The sequence below is a fragment of the Ursus arctos genome, unplaced genomic scaffold, assembly GCF_023065955.2.
Source record: "Ursus arctos isolate Adak ecotype North America unplaced genomic scaffold, UrsArc2.0 scaffold_2, whole genome shotgun sequence".
Taxonomy (NCBI): domain Eukaryota; kingdom Metazoa; phylum Chordata; class Mammalia; order Carnivora; family Ursidae; genus Ursus; species Ursus arctos.
The window spans coordinates 73,998,806-74,019,030 of record NW_026622874.1 but is presented as its reverse complement, the minus strand read 5'-3'; the positions used below and the strand labels follow the sequence as shown (position 1 = coordinate 74,019,030).

The 20,225-nt window shown below is 51.8% G+C and overlaps 1 protein-coding gene across 5 annotated transcripts in view; it reads left to right on the top strand.

The window, feature by feature from the left end:
* Positions 1-20,225, top strand: part of TEKT5 (tektin 5) — a 50,194-nt gene that overhangs the window by 16,015 nt on the left and 13,954 nt on the right. For all 5 annotated transcript variants that reach the window (XM_057314832.1, XM_057314830.1, XM_057314833.1 and 2 more), the window contains 4 exons: positions 1,438-1,521; positions 2,143-2,213; positions 6,274-6,417; positions 10,304-10,526. In XM_057314832.1, coding sequence (XP_057170815.1) covers positions 1,438-1,521; positions 2,143-2,213; positions 6,274-6,417; positions 10,304-10,526 — 522 coding nt within the window. The remainder of the gene's footprint in view (positions 1-1,437; positions 1,522-2,142; positions 2,214-6,273; positions 6,418-10,303; positions 10,527-20,225) is intronic.

Here is a 20,225-nt window from a genome sequence, read left to right as displayed (position 1 = left end):
AACATCTAAAACCTATTGCTGTCCTCTCCTGCTCTCCTCACCCCTCCAGCCTGTCTGGGAAACCCGGCTCTGCCTGGTCACCGGCGCAGCGCCTCTGACAGCCATGTGGTGGCTTGGGGGGGGACCAGAGATCTCTCTGCTCCACTTCTCCCCAGCTCCAGGGCTACCACCCTTGTCCCTGGACAATGATGCTGCCTCCTTCCTGTCCTCCCCCACTCCCGCCCTCCTCCACTCCCACCCTCCTCCCACCCATCTTCCAGCCAGAGGGGGCAATTTTAAATATTAAACTGGATCTCCACATCCCTCACTAAACCTCCCCTCAATGCACACTGTTAACATCCAAATTCCTTGTCACCAGCTCCAGCCCCTGCACAGCTCAGGCCCTGCTCTCTGCTCTAGCCTCACCTTCTCCAGTTCCGGGGTCTTCCTGTCTGCTCCTCCTCCTACCTCAGGGCCTTTGCACTTGCTGTTTCCTCTTCCTGGCACATTGTTCCCATTCATCTCTGCTGCTTCTGATAATTCAGGTCTGGGTCTGTCACCTCCTTAGTGAAGTCCTTCCCGGCCAACCCCCCACCGGTTGCTCCCCACCCACCCACGCCACCCTGTTCACATCCAAGCCCTCCTGACACTCAGAAATGATTGCACCTCTTTGCGTGTTTACTTGTGTGTGTTCTCTCCTGTCTCTTAGAGCTCTGTTAATGCAGGGACCCTCTGATTGGTTGATTGTGGTATTCCTAGCACCTTGATCGGGTGTGGTCAGAAAAGGGGCTCAGTAAATTCTTGTGAAATCAGTGAGCCCCTCTGCCCTCCTGAGTTCCCAGATGCATTTGCACCCTAGCACCAAGATGTGCGGCTCCCCTGCTTCCTTCTCATTCCTGCTTCTCTTTGTGACATCACAGGCTCGTGGCCCAATCACCAGCCTTCCTCAGCCCCTCGTTGCAGGAGCTCCCCTGAGCAGCCACTTCTCCCGTCTTCCTTTCCACACCACTTATGGCCCCAGGACCGTTGCTGCAAGGTGCATGGCTGTGTGACAGGGTTGCCTGGGTCTCGCCTGGCCCTGGTCACTTTCCAAAGCTCTCCCCTGCCCCCTCCCCATTTACAGATCTTCAAAAAGGCGTTTTCACATCTATTCATAGGTAACATTTATTGACCACATTCTGAGTGCTTTGCACTTGTCGAGCCCACTTAATCCACACGGCAAACCTGTGAGATAACTGCCCCAGTATTCTGCCCATCCGCAGTCATGGCATCTCGCGGTCCCCACGGGAGGAGAAAGGGAGGTGAAGCCCACCCACAGGCACAGGGCTGAGGCTACACGGAGCATCCAGGTTTCCTGGGGATAAAACAGGTCACGGCAAAGATAGATGGGAGTCGCCTGCGGTCAGGGTCTCCCTACAGGTGCAGGGAACACACGCCATTTCCTGCTGCTCCCTACAGGTGGCTCTGGAGTGTCTGTACCATCGAGAGAAAAGGATCGGGATTGATTTGGTCCATGACAACGTGGAGAAAAACCTTATCCGGGTAAGAGGCCTCCTGGGTTCCGCCCGGCGGCCTGAGGGAGGAGGGAGGGCCCGCTGCTCACAGAGGTTTCCGAGCTGCCTACCAGGAGCAGAAACCATGTAACCCCTTGCAAAGTCGGGGCTCAGAAAGTATTGTTGGGGGCCTACATCGCGTGGAGAACAGGGAGATGTGCAGTCACAGAACCCGCAGTTTTGATCTCCAAAATGGGCATAATAATAATAATAATAACAACAACAACAACAATAATGAAAGCTAGCATTTATGGAGCACCTACTGTATGTCACACGCTGTACCGTTTCATATGCATTATTGACTATAATGATAAAACAATCTACAAATGAGCACTTGGCACGTAGTAGGTGCTCAATTTTCTTTTAATCAGGAGGTGTGTAAAAAAGGAAGAAAGTAAAGCAAGGAACTGTGGAGCCTCCACAGATGACCCTTAACTGTCTGGCCCCGGGGATCAGGTGGGGTGAGGCAGGAAATGGGCCCCGCCCTGAGATTTCACCTGGGGGTGGTCAACGGTGGGCAGCGAGAGGTAGGGGTGGCGTCACTCGTCTAGGACGCGGGGTGCGGTGACTTTCTAAGGGGCACTGCTCTTTTTGACATTTTTCATTGCAGGAAGTAGATTTGCTAAAATGTTGCCAAGAACAGATGAGAAAACTAGCTCAAAGAATTGATATCCAGATGCGGTAAGAGCTGCTTTCTCTCCCCCTTCTCAGGGTCTGTTTTGGGACTCCCCAGTTTCCAGGGGTAAGCAGACAGGCTTGCCGGACGTCTCTCGGTTGTTCTTTCGGTCAGTGGCATGCTGCCAAGTGTTTAACAACCAGCTCTCCGGGGAAGAACATGAAATCCTGATTTGGAGCACTGTCCAAGGTCGATGGTGTCAGTGCTGCAGCCGCAGTGGCTCATCTCGGTCTCCCAGAGCGCGCCCCCCAGTCTTCATGACCCAGAACTTCACTGGCTGCTCTTGTTTGCACGCAGGGCCTTGGCAAAAGAAATGGGCCTCACTGAGGCCCCCCTTAGCCTGGGGCTTCCCCGTGTGAGTTCCCAACTTGGGGAGGTGGCAGAGAGCGGGTGGCATTAGGCATCAAGGTTGGGGGGGCAGCAGCGCATCTCCAGAGGGGAGCTGGTAGATGCCTTGAGCCCAGAGTCTTCAAAAGCAATCAGCTTTTTGTTCTTGAAAGATGACATGACCAGTCTCATGACAAGTCAGGAGGCTCCCCCGCATAATTAGAGGGAGGCCTGAGTTTTACAGGGCTTGGGGCCCCCTAGCTAAGCCCTTGGCACTCGGCTCCCCTGGAGATAGCCTCCACTCCTGGGGCTGGAGCTGGGCACTGCCTTTAGCTCTTACGGGGCACGCTGCTCTGCTGGTTTCTCCTTCTCCTTTCCTCAGACACAAAGAGCAGGGGGAGGGCTGGTCACCTAGCCCCAGCTGCGCCTTCCGGCTGCATGGGGCATGTGGGTAACCTGGACAGGATGCCGAGAGGTCAGGCAGCTTGCATATAGGCTCCGGGGGCTGGCCGTACCCCAGAAGGAGCAGTCGCCCCCCCCCCAACACACAGAGCAGCCCCTCGCCTCCACTGAGGACTGGGCGGCGGGACAGGATCACCCAGGGCAGTGTTGAGAAGCTCCCTGCAGATCAAAGGGTGAGGTCAGGGCAGACCGCCGAGGTGGAGGCTGTGGAAATGAGGAGCACACGGCAGTGGCGTAGGGACCGGTGAATGGCCAAAAGCAGGGCTGACTTCTGTCATGTGTGCGCCTCTGACCTGATTGCTGACAAGTACATCACCCACTTGGACTACTGTTTGCCTCCTGTTTGTCTTTAAGTTAATTTGCTTTAAAAAAAAAAAAAAAAAAAACCAAAAAAACCCTTACATACTTGCATTTTAAAGGAACGTTTTAACAGGGAACGCTTCGGGCAGGCAAATATCTTCATTGTGTTTTTCTTGCCCTTATTTTTATGATCACCTATTTTGGGCAAGAAAGAGTGGTCTTCCATTTGTGGTTGACACCGGGCTATGGCAGAACTCGGCGTGGAGGCGCCGGAGGGCTGGAGTTTGGGAACTGGGACAGCTCGAGCCGGCAGAGTGAACAGAATCCCAGACTGGAAATTGGGGAACTGGACCCTGGAAGGGAAATCATCCCAAGACAGGACTGGGGTGAGGGGGACCGCTCGTGCAATGCCAGCAATGAAGCAAGATGTGGGAGAGTAAAGAGAGCCAGAGAAGGAGAGGGACAGACACAGAGCAAGAGGAAACACGAGTGAGATGAGGGACAGGCACCAAGAAGTGAAGGCAGCTGAGGCAGGGAGGGTGGGGGGAGAGAACATGAGCAGGTGGAGAGGCGTCCCTCCCCTTTGCCAGAACAGAGGCCGAGCCCCTCTCAATAGAGGCTGTTTGACGTGGGGCTGTGGCCCACTTGTCTGAGGATGCCCGTCTTCTTGCAGGAAGCAGCTCGTGTTGCCAGGGCTCCCTGATTAACCTGGAACCGGCCAGAGCCTCCTTGGCAGAGCCTCAGTGTGCCCTTGCCCCTGTGTGTGTGGGGGGGGGGGTGGAGACTCCACGGCTGACCCGTTCAGGTGGCCTCCCTGGCGCCAGGCTGTTGACTCATGGTTTTCTGGGTGAGGCCTCAGGCCTGCATCTGGGCAGAGCTGTGTCCCCACCTCACCAGAAGCCCCAGCAAAGCAGAAAAGGCTGAGCAGAAGCCATGTCAGGGCTTTTCCTCGTAGGCTGGCAGCAGGGTGAGCCTTGGCACAGCTGGGCTCTATGTCATGGGCCAAGAAGGGCAGACGGGCTGCCCCCTCTTTCTCCAGGCTCATTAGCAAGGGCCAGGGAGCTGGATTCTGAGGCCCTGGATCCCCTCTATTGCTCAGGCATGTTTCTTTTCTACATTCTGGTCTTCATGTTCCCGTTCATTAGGCAGGACACGGCCCCATTCCTCCATGGTTCTGCCAATTCAGAAGGCCCCAGGAGCCTCAGGATGGTTCCTCCTGTCCCAGCATGACACCCTGAGCATTCTGATAGGTGGGAGCCCACCATCAAGATTTGCTTTCCTTGCTTCTGGCGTGTTTGAAACCCCTCACCAACATCCAGTATCTATCTACAGCAGAAAAAGGAAGTGGCAAAACCACGAACAGAGAAAGACAGGAGAGAGGGACAGAGAAAGAGATGCAAAGTCCCCACGACAGAGAGAAACCAAGAAAGAAGAGGCAGAAAGAAAGATCTCTCTCTCTCACTCACACACACACACATACACACACACACCCGTGTGAAATGTGCACCACTCACTTTAGTTGGTGTGTCTGGACATTAGCTGGCTTAGTGAAGGTTATCCCTTTCTTTATTCCCTGTCACCTCGAAGCACCTCAAGGATACAGTCCCAGTCAACACTCGTGTGTCTTTAACACTGACTAATCTTGTTTCAATCAAGACAGAGACAGAAAAGCTCAGGCTTAGGACCTTCTGGAGACAACAGATTCTACCTAGGATTCTGTTAGTGTTTACTTAGTATTTATAACTGAGGTGACCTTTTAACGGAAGGTGCTACTGATGTTCCTTTAAAGACAGTGATGTCGATTTTCCCTTTAAAATACACTTATTTATATTTTAAAAGTGATTTTTAAAAAATAGCAAGTAACTAATAGTGCAGGTACTCTGAGAAAATGGCAAGAATCACGAAAGTGGTTCTCCAGGGTCTGGAGTTTGGCACATGGTGGCCTTTAAGTCTAAGCTTCCCAGCCAAGATACGAGCCCTGCAGGCGCAAGGACTGGCCCAATGTCCTCAGCTCACCTCGGATCTGCCCCTGGCTCCACCCAGTCCCTGGCTCCGCCCAGTCCCTGACTCCGCCCAGTCCCTGACTCCGCCCAGTCCCTGGCTCCGCCTAATCCCTGACTCTGCCCAGTCCCTTATTCTGCCAGCCTTAATGAGGTGCTTACAGGTCCCTAAATGCCTGGATGTCTCTAGCTACTTTGCCATGTGATGTCCTCAGCTTGGAATTGTCCTCACCCCTTCACCCAACTTGGTCCACCTGTCTACTTATAAAAGTAAGACCTAACTCAGAAATGTCCTCAGCTTGAGTTTACGGCTTCCTCCTCTGTGTTACTTTGTATCCTTTTCAAACCTTCACTGTTACCCCTACTATTCTTTGTTTTTACTGTATTTGCACAAATCTGTGAGCAACTTGAAGGTAGTGCCTGGGTTTTATTCATGTCTTTTCCCTCTGTGCCTGGCATAGGGTCAGACACAATGATCTGTGAAGTGATTTAAATCAGTACCAGGCTCTGTCCAAAGTGAGAATCCATATCTTCTAAATCAGGTCAGCCAAGTACGGCGGGAGGGCCAAATCTGGCCCTCCACCTTTTTCTGTAAAGTTTTATTGGGACATAGCTACGCCCATTCACTTACATATTTTCCTGCGTAGTTGAGTAGTTGCAACAGAGACCATATGACCCACAAAGCCTAAAATATTTAGTATTTGACCCTTTACACTAAATGTTTGCCCACCCCTGTTCTCAATGACAACAGATCTGCTTGGACTGGGGGGAGGGGAGAAGTGTGGGGAGGCTGTGGGTATGTGATGCGGGCATCAAAGTGGCACAGGGCAGAGAAGCCACTGGGGGTAGACAGAGTACCCTTCTGGGAGTCCAGAGACTTGGCTTTCAGCAATGGCGCTGCGCCACCTCCTGGGTGGCCTGTGTGAGGGACCCTGGGTAGGTACAGAATCTTCAGACAAATCCTTGTCCCACACAGCGATAACCGAGACGCTCAGCATGCTCTGGAGAGGGACTTTGAGGACAAAACCTCGGCCCAGTTTATCGATGAGCAGTGCTTTAACCTGAGGAACACGTCAGACTGCATCAGCTTCTTCCACTGTGTGGAGAAAGTCGATGGCACGTAAGTACTGGGCTCTTGGTCCCCATCTCTGGCCGAGCCTGATGGGAGTGAGGGCTTCCGGGTCTGCTCCTGCCAAGGAACCATAAAGGGTCATGATGCACCAGTCAAGTAAGAAGCAAAGTGGGTGAGTGGGGATCCTCGGTTGCAAGCCACAGAATCCAGTTCTAGCTAACTTGAGACAAGATGGAATTTACTGGAAGGCTGTGGGGGAGCCACAGATTTCAGGAGAAGGCTAGAGGGGAAGGTTCTGGAAGCTTGAATGAGCCAGGAAGTGGGAGCTAATCAGATGTATTGTCAGCACTACTGTCTCTTCATTTTTTGCCTCACTTTAGCCAAGATTCAAATTCCAACAAGAGGGTGCAAGAGATTGGCTTAGTGAGGGTCACATAGCCACCGCCATTGGGCCAAGGCATTCCGGGCACCCAGATTGGCAATTCCACTAAACAAATCCAAAACAGAATGGCTGTAACCAGAAGGAGGAGGGGTCCAAGCTCAGCTGGGAGAGCCGACTGATGCCCATCAGAGCCGGTAGTGGTTTAAGAGTGGATTCTGGAGCCAGGCTGCCTGGCTTCACATTCAGCCTCTAAACTCATGCTTGGGGCAAAGTACTTAATCTCTCTGGGCCCCCCTTTCTTCATCTGTTCTGGAATAAAAATAGTGCCCACCTCCCAGAGCTGCTATGAGTATAAGAAGGTGGGCGTGTGGGGCGCTGAACACGGAGCCTCGTGTGGGGGAATGACAGCAGCTAACTTGTGTTGAGTGCTTGCCGTGTGACTTCATTTTCTTGTCACAGCAACTCCAAGGTAGGTGCCTTCTGTGTGCCTCGCTCTGTCGTGGGCATGTCACTGTTTCTGGAATTTCAGGTCGAATGAGGGCATGCTTTCCCAATCGGCAGGCAGTCCAAGGCCCGGGATAATGAGGGCTGGACAGAGCAGTGCTCTAGGTACAGGGAGAGGATAGTATCTACCTTGGTCTCTTTAAAAAACAAAAAAACCCCAGAGAACTTCTAGCACAATATAATTGTGCTTGGCATGTAGTAAGTGTGCAGTAAATGTTTGTTGAATGAGCGAATGAATGAAAAGAGAAATGGAGGGAGAGAAGAGAGAGAGGAAAGGAATTTCATGGCAGTCTCCTTGGCCCTGAGCCTAGGGCCACCTCCTGGACCTTAGTAAATATCAAAGCGTTGCACTGATCCTTTGGGGTTTCCGGCAGTGGCAACTCATCGGGACCCTCCTCCTCTTCCTGACAAGGCGACTCCCCCCATGGCACTGGCAACATCAGCAGGACTTCAGAGACCTCACACCCCTTGGTGGCAGCTGTCCATCTGGAGAGGGAGTCTAGAGGGTTCCATTCCCAAACAGATGCCCCCCTGAAAGCTTGTGCGGCCAGGGGCTGGCAGGGACTCGGGGCCTGCTGTGTAAGTCCCCCGTCCAGCGACTCCGGCTGGAGAGCAAACACTGTGGGTGTGACTAATCGCTCACCAGATGCGCCAGCCCAGGGCTCTGGACTGGGGATTTTCTTAAAGCAGGGCCATGTCTGGGCAGGCGAAAGGACATTGGGAGACCGAATTGCAGGAGCTCTGGCTCACCCGAGTTCTCATAGCCAGGGGTTAGCCGATGATGTGATGGTGCCAGTAGTAGGTGCCCTTTACCTGATGTTTGCTGAGTGCTAGGCACCGCTCTTGCAAACAGCATCTTGTGAATCATAAACACTCACCAAGCGCTTGCTGTAGCCAGGTGCTAAGACAGGGGTTTCACATTTAGTCCCTCAACACCCCCCGGGGGGGGTAGATACCATTATTATCCCCATTTTACAATGAGGAGACTAAAGCTCAGAGAGTAGAAGTGACTGGACCAAGCTCATACAGTGAGCGTCAGAGCCACAGTCTGAGCCCACGTTGGACATGGAGCCTGTGTGTTTTATCTTGGCACTTTCTGCCTCCCAGCAATGCCCACTGCCGTCTCCTCCATCCTTAGAGGACATGGGCCCCACAAAGCACACTCCCCTACTGAGGCACACCGCCTTCCAGCAGACAAGCTGCTTCTGTACATTCCTCCCAGGGAGAGTGTGATTGAGCGGGCTCTGTCCTCTGGGGAGCACAGCTGTCTGCTCCAGAGGAGGGCGAGGAGTTAGAGGTTGCCGCTCCTGACCTTGACAGTGCCCCATTCAGCAGCAGGAGACACACTCCGAGTCAGTGTGCAGTCTCTCTCTGCTGTCCCTGGTGCCTTCCCTCTCCTGGATTGATGGTGGATAGCTTTGTGACCTTGGAAAAGACGCTTCACCTCTCTGAGCCTTGAGCGTTTGTTGGCTGAAAGATCTGGATCAGACGCTGTGCCGTCTCCCATCTCCAGAAGGCTGAGACCCCTGTTATGCTTTATTTTTATAGTTCCTGCCAAAGACAGACAGGGCAATCACATGTGATATGTAGTTTTTTAAAAAATTTCTATTCACCATGCAATCTAAATGTGCTTTAAAATGTCTGAAAAGAGACTTCTATTTCAGAAAGTTGAGTCTCCTTTTTTTTTCTACTGCCCGAGAAGAAAGATGTTTTATTTAAGAACTGGAGATCTCCCAGCTAGAAGAGACCTTAAAAAGTTACCCAGTCTGCTTTACCCCGGAACTGAAGCCAGCTCCGGGAAATGTGTGTCCTTCCTTCTTAGAGGCTTCCCAGAGAAGACCCCCATGCCATACGTCAGTTGTGTGTTGCAGGGGGTTACGCACTCGGCCAAGTAGTACTTTCTGTTGTTGTCTGAACCGAACCCCTTATGATCACTGCCTCTGAGAAGCTTTCCCTGCCTGCCTTTTCTGATTGAGTCTGTGTTCATTCCCCCCAGATCCATTCTCCGGCTGCCCTGATGTGAGTCCTGCAGGGAGGCTGCCCACTGCAGACTGCCTTTCCATCTGGTTCCTGCTGGGGTTCAGCCAGAAGGGGGGCGCCCGCAGGAGGCAGAGCACAGGAGGAGAGGGAGGCTGGGGGTTTATGCTTCCGGCTCCCTCCCTCTCCTCTGGCCCTCAGTGGTGACAGCTTTGTTTTGTGCATTTGTTAATCCCAGAGCCCCTCAACACCCTCTGATCCTTTTTCTTTCCTCTTAGGACCCTGACAGGCATGTAATGCCTGCACTCCATCACCCTGTCCTTCCCTGGTTCAAGTCCCTCCTAGCACATACACCGTGTGTAAATATCTTCTTTCTTTGATGTCCATCTTCGAAGCTCTGCTGGAAACTTAGCCCCGTGAGGACAGGGCTGTTGATGTTCTTGTGTCTGGCTCTATCCCAAGGGCCTGGAACAATGCTTGGCATGTGGTAGGCGTTCAGAGAACATTCGTTGAATGAGTGAGTCGGGGCAAGTAGCATGGCCACGTGCTCATCGCTGAATTGAAGGGGCTCTACAGCGGGCACTGACCCCAATGCCTGCTTCGCGGCCTGTCTCCGTGATTTTGGTGGTGGTAGTGAGAAGGGAGGGCTCTGGCGGAAAAGAGCTTTTCGAAGGAATCTCTCTCTCCTCCCCTACAACTCCCCAAGCGCCCTTTGGAAGATCAGCGCTCGCTAGGCTGCAGTTGCCTGCCCTGTAAAATGGGGTGGGGGGGTTGGATTAGCTCAGTGGTTCTCAATGGGGGGCAGTTGTTTCCTTCTCCCAAGGAACATTTGGCGATGATTTTTGGTTGTCATGACTGGAGGGACGGTACTGGGGCATTTAGCGGGCAGAGGGGCGCTGCTAAACTTCCAACAATGCCCAGAGTGACCCACCCAACAGAGAATGGTCCTGACCCAGACATCAAGAGTGCCCAGGGTGAGACTCTGGATTGGAGTTTCTCCAAGACCTGCAGTCCCCCCGCCCCCGCCCCAATTCCTGTCTTGTGTTAAGTTCATCCCTGTGCCTCCTGCAGGATCTCTGTGCCCGAGACCTGGGCCAAGTTCAGCAATGACAACATCAGGCACTCGCAGAACATGCGGGCCAACTCCATCCGGCTGCGCGAGGAGGCTGAGAACCTCTTTGAGAACTTGTCGGATCAAATGTGGAAGCAGTTTACCCACACCAACCTGGCCTTCAGCGCCCGCATCTCCGAGGTGACAGACGCAAAAAACAAGCTACAGACACAGCTGGCGAAGGTAAGCGAGATGCGCACGCACGGGGACCAGCGTCCTCCTGGATGAGTCCTCACCTGCGTCGTGACAGTCTCAGCAGCATCTGGCCAAGCTGCCCACCCGCCCTTGGTGCTGAACCGGTCCTACCATCCCAGATCCAGGAGCCTGTCCCCCTGGAAGGGGCGGGACCATGAATATCCCAGGGGGATTCCAGCAGCTGGGGTAGAGCCTTCCCTGCTGCCCTGAGGATGTGACGATGGAGCTTGGCCTGGCTGTTAGCAGGGCCCCCAAGAGGCTGCTGACGGCCCCCATGGTTCTTCACTCCGTCTGAGGGCCTTGCAGCGGAACGTGAGCAGTGTGTATGGGTGCCGTTGTCAGAACCCCAGGAAATGGGCCCGAGCAGCTCTCCACCCACATCGGCATCTTTGGAAATTTAACCTTTTGACCTTCAAAGGCTTCCACAGCATCAGGGGTGAAGGATTGCCTAATTTTGTCACTATCTCCTGCTACTGCCATATTCCCTGCCCTTTCTACTGCTGCTGTGTGAATGCAGCATGCTGTCTCACACCTCTGGGGGTGGGGGTGGGGGTCCTTTCTGCCAGATGCTTGCCAGCCACTAGGAATGAAAGGAGGGGCCATACAAACAATTCCCTGGTCCCTGCCCTCAGGGGACTGGCATTCTGCTGGGGGCTGTGAAATGTGCACAGGGCAAGGGCTTAGGGATGATAGTCTGATGGGGAGGTGGCAGGGGACTAGCCTTGAATTTGCATTCACAAAATGTTACAGATACAAAGATATGTTATATATATATTTGGGGGTGCAGTTGGTGGGCTGCATGCAAGGTTCAATGGAAATTGGACAGGGACAGTGTAAGCCCCCCACATACACCACCCTATAACCTCAGGTATGGAGGTGGCCAAGACAATGGAAGTTTCTAGGAAGAGGAAAGAACAAGGAGATGCATCAGGGTTTCTCATAGAGACCTTACATGGGGTGGCACAGGAGCAGGTCACTAGGGAGTTGGGCAGCCAAGGGATGGTGGGAAGAGTATTCCCGAGAGTGGCCAGTGAGTGCAGCGGACATGTGTGTGTTGAGGTTGGAGCACGGGGCAGGCTCAGGTCCTGGTAGGTCCTGGTGAGAAGTCCGGATTTTATGCTGAGAACAGTAGAGAGCCTTAGAAGGATTTTAAGCAGAAGGCGTTGGGATCCACTCGCATCCTTAGGTGGATCTCTTTCCCTCCTGGATGGAACAGGGTTGCAGAGGTCAGGAGTGGCCACAAGGAGAGTGGTTAAGAGGCTCTGGAAGGTGTCTGGTGAGAAGGATGGCCACCCCTGCCACAGTGGCGGCATCAGACAGGAGAGGGAAGGGAGAGATATGAAATATCTTGAGAAGGCAGACTTGGCAGATGGACCTTCCCTCCCTCTTTGACTGAACATTTTTCTATTAATCTTCCCAAAACAGGGTTGAGAAACTTTTTTTCTGTAAAGGGCCAGGTCCTATTTTCAGCTCTGCAGGCCGTTCGGCTTCTGTCACAACGACTCCATTCTGCTCATGTAGACAGCCATAGACAGTATGTACACAAATGTGCACGGCTGTGTTCCAATAAAACTTTATTTGCAGAACTCGGCCGTGGGTCGGATGTGGCCCACAGTTGCAGTTTGCTGACTACAAATGCAGTTTTACGTAGTTTATCCTTGCTCCTTCCACCCCATAGAGTGTGGGTACAAGCATGGACAGAGCGTGGTTACCCGGGTGTGAACCCTGGCTGCACCATCTCCGAAACCCTGGGCCATTTCCTTAACCTCTCTGTGCCTAAGTTTCCTCATCTGTAGAATGGGAATAATGATGGTTCTGACCTCAGGGCTGCCAGAAGGATTATCTGAGTCAATGTAGGGAAACCAGCTGAACCACAGTGCTTTGTCCACAGTAAGCACTGTGTCGGTGGCTATGATTTAACATATTTAGTTGGTTTACTTGTCCACGTCTCTCCAGGACATTGACCCTGATTCATCTATGTAGTCCCACTACTTCGTGTACCACCTGGCACGTAGTAGACACCTTTAAATCGCTGATGAATGAGAGGACTCTACAATGTTGAGTTTCCTGTTGACACTTTTTAAAGAATGATCCATGAGTGAATTAATGCTTTCAATTTCAAGCCTTTTTTTTCTTTCCCTTCCTTCCTTCCCTCCACCCTTCCTTCCTTACTTCTTTCCTTCCTTCCTTCCTTCCTTCTTCTGGGGAAAAAAAATGTCCTATTATTGCAGTGAAATAAACATAGCAAAAAACGTACATTGTCTTAGTCTGATCAAGCTGCTGTAACACAAATACCGTAGACTAGGTGGGTTATAAACAACAGACATTTATTTCTCGTGAGTCTAAGTATCAGGATCAAGCCCTGGGCAGTTTCAGTGTCCGGGGACAGCCTGTTTCTTGGTCTACAGACATTGTCTTCTCCCTGTGTCCTCACACGGTACAGTGGGGAGGGAGCTCTTCCAGGTCTGTCTTATCAGGGCACTAATCCCATTCGTGAGCCTACTGGTAACCTAATCACCACTCCAAGACCCCACCTCTTTTTACTGTCACAATGAGGATTAGGTTTCGACATGAATTTTGGGAGACACACACGTTCAGTCCCTAGCAACCACTATGAAGTGTATAGTTCACTGGTGTGAAGTACCTTCACACTGTTGTGCAACCATCACCCCCGTCTCTCTCCAGAACATTTTCCCATCTTCCCAAGCTGAAAAGAACTCCTGTGTTTAATTAACTCCGTGCCCATTAAACGACTCCCCAGCGCCCTGGCAGCCACCACCCTCCTTCCTGTCTCTTATAAACTGACCACTCTGGGTCACACTTCCACACGAGTGGAATCATACACTCTTTGTCCTTTTGCGATGGGCTGATTTCAGTGAGCAGTGTGTCTGAGGTTCTTCCATGTAGCCGATCGTGTCAGAATGTCCGTCCTTTGCAAGGCTGGATAGTATCGCATCGGATGTGTGTGCTGTGTATTCCTTCTTCCTGGATGAGGGGGATGCTGGGGTGGCTTTTTGGTTAATTGTGCAAGCATTTTCTCTCTCTCTTTTTAAAAGATTTTATTGATTTATTTGAGAGAGAGAGGGCAACCGCACACAAGCAGGGGGAGGGCCAGAGGGAGAGGGAGAAGCAGGTTCCCCACTGAGCATGGAGCTGATGTGGGGCTTGATCCCAGGACCCTGAGATCATAACCTGAGCTGCGGTCAGACGCTTAACCAGCTGAGTCACCCGGGCGCCCCAAAGGAAGATCATTTTCTTTTGATGGGGAATTTCATATTGTGGGTCAAGCACAGTGCCTTGTCACATTTCGTGGCATGAAGTCTGAGGCCTGGAGGTGACTCGGGAAGCTTCTTTGTTGGGTCTCAGCGGCTGGTTTCTCATCTGTGGAACAGGGAACGAGAACTCCTACTTGATGACGTTACTTAGAGTTGATCAGCGCGTAGATTTCTGTGGCACCCTGAGCGCAGTGCTTGGCGCATGGTAAACATTCAATGAAAGGTAACTGTAAGCATTCATGTCATCATCAATGGGGAGAAAAAGGATATTTTGGGTGGCAGTGGGGCGCAAAGCCTTTTTCCTAAATTTCTCCAGGGAAGTTTGGAATTATTACTAACAGTCTCATCCACACTGATGAATTTTTGCAACTGTGTGGATTTTTATTAATATTCGTTATCTAATGACCAGCTGCTTTGCAAATAGGCCAGCACGCATGTGAAACACACCAAACCCCAGCCCGACACCACTGACAGTACTCCCTGAGTGAGGACTTGTCTTCTGGTTGGTGATGATCCCACACTGTGTTTTTCTAAGGCAATAAAAGGAGTTGATGGAACGAAAATAAATACATAGCAACCATGTCACCTTTCAATGGTTTGCTTCAGCTGGAGGATTAGAAACGCTCCCTTTAAAATTTTAACTGTTAATTGTTGAGCTCAGCCTGCTTCCCCTTGGCAAGGAGCATTTCTGGAGAATTCTAGGCCCCCATCCTCACCTGTGCTGCAAAGGTAGAATCCACTTCAAAAGGCCAGGTCTATGTAGTTCCCCATGCGGACTTTGAATCCAGCAGGGGTTTGGAGGTGCATAGATAGCCTTAGCTGTTCACTGTGATCCTAGGGTTCCATCCCCAAAGCCACACCCCAAACCTTGTAACTTGGCCTAGACCTCATCCATGCACTTCATCCTTGCACTCTGGGGCCTGGGGTGTGTCCCAGGCATATTGACCTCGGCTAGAAGAGAGGCTGGTGACTTCTCTGGGCTGAAGCAGTTGATGACCTGGGAGCAGACTGCTGCCTTGAGAACCAATGCTTCCTGAGAGCTGCCCGGCCCTCCCTGGGACTCCAGATCAGCATAAGTCCCCACCTGTATCCAGCGACCCAGTTGAATATGCCTTGTAGGGGATGGACTCTTAATGTGGGGGAAAGGTGCAAGGGGTGGGGTATGGGGACACCGCTATAGAGCAGTGCTTATCCTGCAGTGTGGGAGCCAGGCCCTGGTCAAGGCAAGTGACAGCGGGTGTAGCTCGAGCAACAAAGTGGTTCTTCCTTCAATCCTGTTTCAGTCCTCGAAATGTTCTCAAGGGGAAGTCCTGATCGCATGCTAGAATGCCCTCTCCGCCTCTTTTATTTTATTTTTTTTAAAAAGATTTTATTTATTTACTTGATAGAGAGACAGCCAGCTAGAAAGGGAACACAAGCAGGGGGAGTGGGAGAGGAAGAAGCAGACTCCCAGCGGAGGAGCCCAATACGGGGCTCGATCCCAGAACGCCGGGATCACGCCCTGAGCCAAAGGTAGACGCCCAACGACTGCGCTACCCAGGCGCCCCTCTCCGCCTCTTTTAAACAGAGTGCCAGCCTTGGGCTAAGAACCTGGGACAGATGGCAGCATCTAGCCAGAGTTTAAATAACGGGGTTTTACGTGCATCTCGTTTCATGCATTTTTATGGTTATTTGCACTTAAGGGGAATGATGCAGATTTTCCACTGATCAGAGTGATACAAAGTTTTATTTTTGAATAAATGCTTTTGAGGGTTTTTTTTTAACAGTTGATTTATAGAAAAGATTGTTCATATAGGATGAGTGATGTGAGGGGGGTATGGTGGACATGGTTAGCGTGTTTGGTGGCAGCCTGACTCTTGGAAAACAGCAGTGTAGACCCGTGTGTGTCAGATAGTACTACGTGTGCAGTCCTGTAGATAGTACCTGGGTATGGCACTGAAAAGCTGTTCTGGCTGAGCAGGTCTGCTGGACCTGAGGGTCTGCGTTTTGAACCAGTGGCGGTGGGGGGGCGGGGGCCTGCAACACCACCAGGAGGATGTAGCCAGAGTGTGGGAGTGTGAGTGTTGGAGTGTTGCTTTTAGGGCGAAGTTGGCTTTGACAGACATCTGGGTGAGCAGCTGTCTCCTTCCCTTCTCCTCTCTCCCTCCCTCTCTCCTCCCCTATTCCAGACTCAGAGTATTGAGGGAACCAAATCCTTCCAAAAGGCAAACCTCAGGCATCCGATTGAATCTGATCTGCCCTCATTGCATTTTGTTCCCAAGCTTCCAAGCCGAGCCCAGTCATCCCCTCTCTGATGGATCTTACCCTGTTACCCAGATCGCCTCACTTGTGCAGAGGCAGACGTCCCTCTGGGGTTTCTGCCACCCCTCGGTCATGCGAGCCCTTGAGTCAAAATCACATTTTCCCATCTTGGATGTGAATGTAGTTGGAGCAAACGAGGACGCTAGGAGCAGGGGGTCAGGATAAGCCAGAAGCATAGCCTCAGTCAGGTTGTCCAAAGAGATAAGTCGGATTCTTGACTTCCTCTCAACAGCTCTCTCCTTGAATGTGGTGTGGGCCTCCTTGTAGTTAGAGGCAGCAAACAGGAGCCAGCTTTCCCCTGAGGACGCCTCCTGCTGCATCGTTTCCCTCTGTGGCTATGGCTTCCAGATGCTTCTAGAGGCTTCCAGTGGCTTCCAGGGGCTCTGACTTTCAGGTGCTCAGTCCCAAACCTTGGGGCCCACTTGGATGCCTCTCTTCCTCTCCCACCCCATGTCTGCTCCATCAGCAAATCCGGTTGGTTCTATTTTCAGAAGCTCACTGCTCCTCACTGCCCCTTCCTCCTCCACCCTGGCTGGGCCTCCACCATCTCTTGCCTGGATTACCGCTATGGCCTCCCTGCTGCCCTGTTTGCTTTTGATGGTACCCACGGATTAGCTGGCAGTTAGTTAAGAGGGCATTTGATTTACAGAGAACAAAAGTGCTACTGCTTTAGATTTCTCAGAAATCCTTGAGAGTTTGGCCTAAGAGTACAGGTGACAGGCTCTCTTTGGGTAGCACCTGCCAGTGTCCATGGGTCACCATCCTCTCCTTGACTGGGCCTCTTTGCATCACTGCTGACTGGAGAACTCAGCAGCCCCTCACCTTTGCAAACCCAGCGCCTCACGAAATGCATGGTGCACCAGGCATGACGTAAATGCTGGCTGGGTGGTTTAAATCTGAGCACAAACACTAGGAGTCCGTGGGCTGGACTTGGCCCACCTATTCTTTGGCCCTTTTGGCTCCCCTTAGGTGCATGTTTTTTAGTGTACAATCTGAGAAGTTGTGACAAATAAATGCCATGAGGCCACCACCTCAATCAAGGTAGTGAACATATCAAAGGTTTCCTTGTGCCATTTTCTCATCTCTTTCTCCACCTCACCCTCACCCCCCACAACAACCAATCTGCTTTCTGTCCCTATAGATGAGTTTGCATTTTCTCGACTATTTTATAAAGGGAAACATACCATATGCACTTTTTTTTTCATTTGGCTTCTTTCACTCAGCATAATTGAGAGTCCTGGTTTACTCCTTATTGTTGAGCAGTGTGTGTTGTGTGGATAGTATATTGTACGTATCCACCCCTGGTATGTATTGTATCCACATACCTGAATTTGCTCATCCATTCACCTGTTGAAGGACATGAGGGTTGTTTCCGGTTTGGGCTGTCATCTTCGAAGCTGCTATGGACATTCATGTCCATACATTTGTATGCACTCTCATAGAGGGTTTGTTTTTGTTTTTGTTTTTAACATTTTGGCAAAAAACAGAGATTTCACATAAAAGTTCAGATTTCCAGAATCTCTAGAGAAATGGGTAGCTCTAGCAACTCTGAGCTCAGGTTTCTACAGGGGAACAGCGGGCAGGAGCTGAGTGGGCACTGCATTTCTTTGCATAGGGCCTGGGCCCTCCAGTTTGCCTTGGTGTCACCACCACCCCTGTCATAGGCCACTGCACTCATCTGCATTACTCGCCTGGGTTCCAGTAGGCTCATGCATCGGCACGTTTTGCTCCACGCATGGGAGGAAATGCAGGAAAGCAGATGTATAAAGCAGTCAGGCATGGGAAGAGTTTAACAGAACACAGAGGGACTATGAATTTTAACCTTGAAAGCCTTTGTTTCGCTCTGAGGTGTCTTTGGGGTTTTGCTTTCCAAGTGGTCATTAACACCAGCAGAACACCCTTCCCTGGGAGGCGGTGCCAGGGCAGGAAGTCACAGTGTCTGAGGGGTGAGGGCCCAAAGCCTGCGATCTGAGCACCCCAACTCCTACTGCCAGCCCCTCTGTTTGTCCAAGGAGGTCTGGAACCCATTGTGGAGTGGGAAATACTTTTGTGCTTTGCAAGCAGCCGGATCCCATCCAGCACCGGTACCCGCAGCCAAGCTACTGACGGCTCTTTCTAAAACTGGCCCAGCCCAGGGGAAGTGGAGCCTGCCCGCCTGCCCCTGTGGCTGAGGGCAGTCTGGTGAGGAGGGGCGGGGGCCAGGCCTTCAACATCGTTGCAGCTTTGTGAGAAAATTCCCCTTCCAGATGCTCGCCATCAGCCTTTCCCACAGCACGAGGACTGGAAAGTGATGCTACTTTGCCTTTAACATCTATCTGACAGCGAGGCATCAAGTCTCGGGCAGGCTTTGAACCCCTAAAGACAAAAGAACTTAGTGAGACTTACCCTCTCTTCCCCATTTTCTCTCTTGTTCTGGTACCTTCTATTAATGGCGAGGGAGATTGGTTTTCCACTTGTGGCAATAAAACAGATCCCATTTCAAATACATTTGTCAGAGGCTGAAAAGGGAGTTGATTTGAAGAAAAATATGAAATCACTGTACAGATGGTAGGTGGGTATGGCAGGATAACTCAGGAAAACCTCAGGGCGGCATGTAATAGGTCTCTGCCTGACACCTTTGTGCCAAGAGGAATCAAAGACTCACCTGTGTCACGTGGGCATAAGTCTCCTTGCTGTACCTGGGCCACGTGTGCCTGAGGACACCCAGCAGGAGGGGCCCACGAGAGCTCAGGTGCGGGCAGTTCTGAGGGCAGGGTGATGGGGGGGGTCGGACTGTGTCACCAATTATCTGTCCTCAGTGACACTGAACAAATGGGAGAGAAACTGCTGGAATCAGGAAGAGCAAGCCGAGGTCCGGAGCTGGGAAGGTAGCCAACAAAGGCAGGAAGTTGGAGGGACCAGACAGGAGAGGGGGGAGGGAAGGGGAGAGAACCAGAAAGGCCCAGCTGGTGGTGGGCAGTACAAGTGAGGCTGTCTCGGGCTCACTTTGCGGCCACCACCAATACTCCGGGAAGCTCTTCCTTCCCCCCTCCCATCCGCGAGCTTCAGCTGGTGTCAGCCAATCATATGCTTCTTCAGCTGGTGTCAGCCAATCATATGCTTGAACTGGAAGCTGAGGGTGGGGCAATCACTGGGATTGGTTGCAGCTGAGACAGGAAGACTATAAGAGGCTGCCTGGTGGAGGTGGAGAGTTGCCTTGGTCTCACCTGGGTCCCAGCGGTTTCCTATTTCTTCCAGGTAGTGGCTCATCCGCTTATGGGTCCTTGGCTGTATGCACACTCGGGACCTGCTGCCCGACTTCATGTACACTCCATTGCATCTGCTTACCTTGTCCTGGTCCAGATTCCCCCAGCCTTTCCACATTCTGCTTCCCCCATGTGTGAGCCCCATGGTGCAGGGCAGATGGCAGCGTTCAGTTCTGGCCCTAGAACTTCCTGGCTAAGTGGCCAAGGCCCCCTGGCTTCGCCTGTGTGCCGTAGTTTTCCCCTTCTGCAGAATGGGAGCAGTAATGGTTGGCAGATATTTGTGAGAATGACAATAGCTGTGTTGGCCACCGTGCTGGCGCTCCATGAATATCAGCTGGAAAGATGGTAAAAAGCCTGGTCTCATGTCTGATGTGGAGGGAGGAGCAAGCAAAGTGGCAGAAAGAACAGGTGTCTGGAGTCAGAAGACCAGGGATGAATGTTGGTAGAGCTGAGAGATCTCGGGAAATTAAGTAACTCCTCTGAATCTCTGAGTCTTAATGTATAAGGCAGGAGTAATCCTGCCAGCTGTGAGATCAGAGGGGAAGGTACAGGTGAGCGGTTCTCGAGCTTGGCTGCACACTGGGATCACCCAGATGCCCAGGTCTCACCTTTAGGGATTCTGATTTAAGTGGTTGGGGTGTGGCCTGGCTATCCAACCTTTTAAACTTCCTGATCCAAGAGGTTCCAAGTATAGTGTTTCTCAGAGTGTGGTCCTTGGACCAACAGCATCAGCATCACCCAGTACCATGTTTGAAATGCAAATTCCTGGGCTCCATTCCAGCCCTTCTGAATCAGAAACTCTGAGGTCCATCCATCTGCATTTTAACAAGTTCCTCTAGGTGTGTCTCCCAGGTGTAGACATGCAA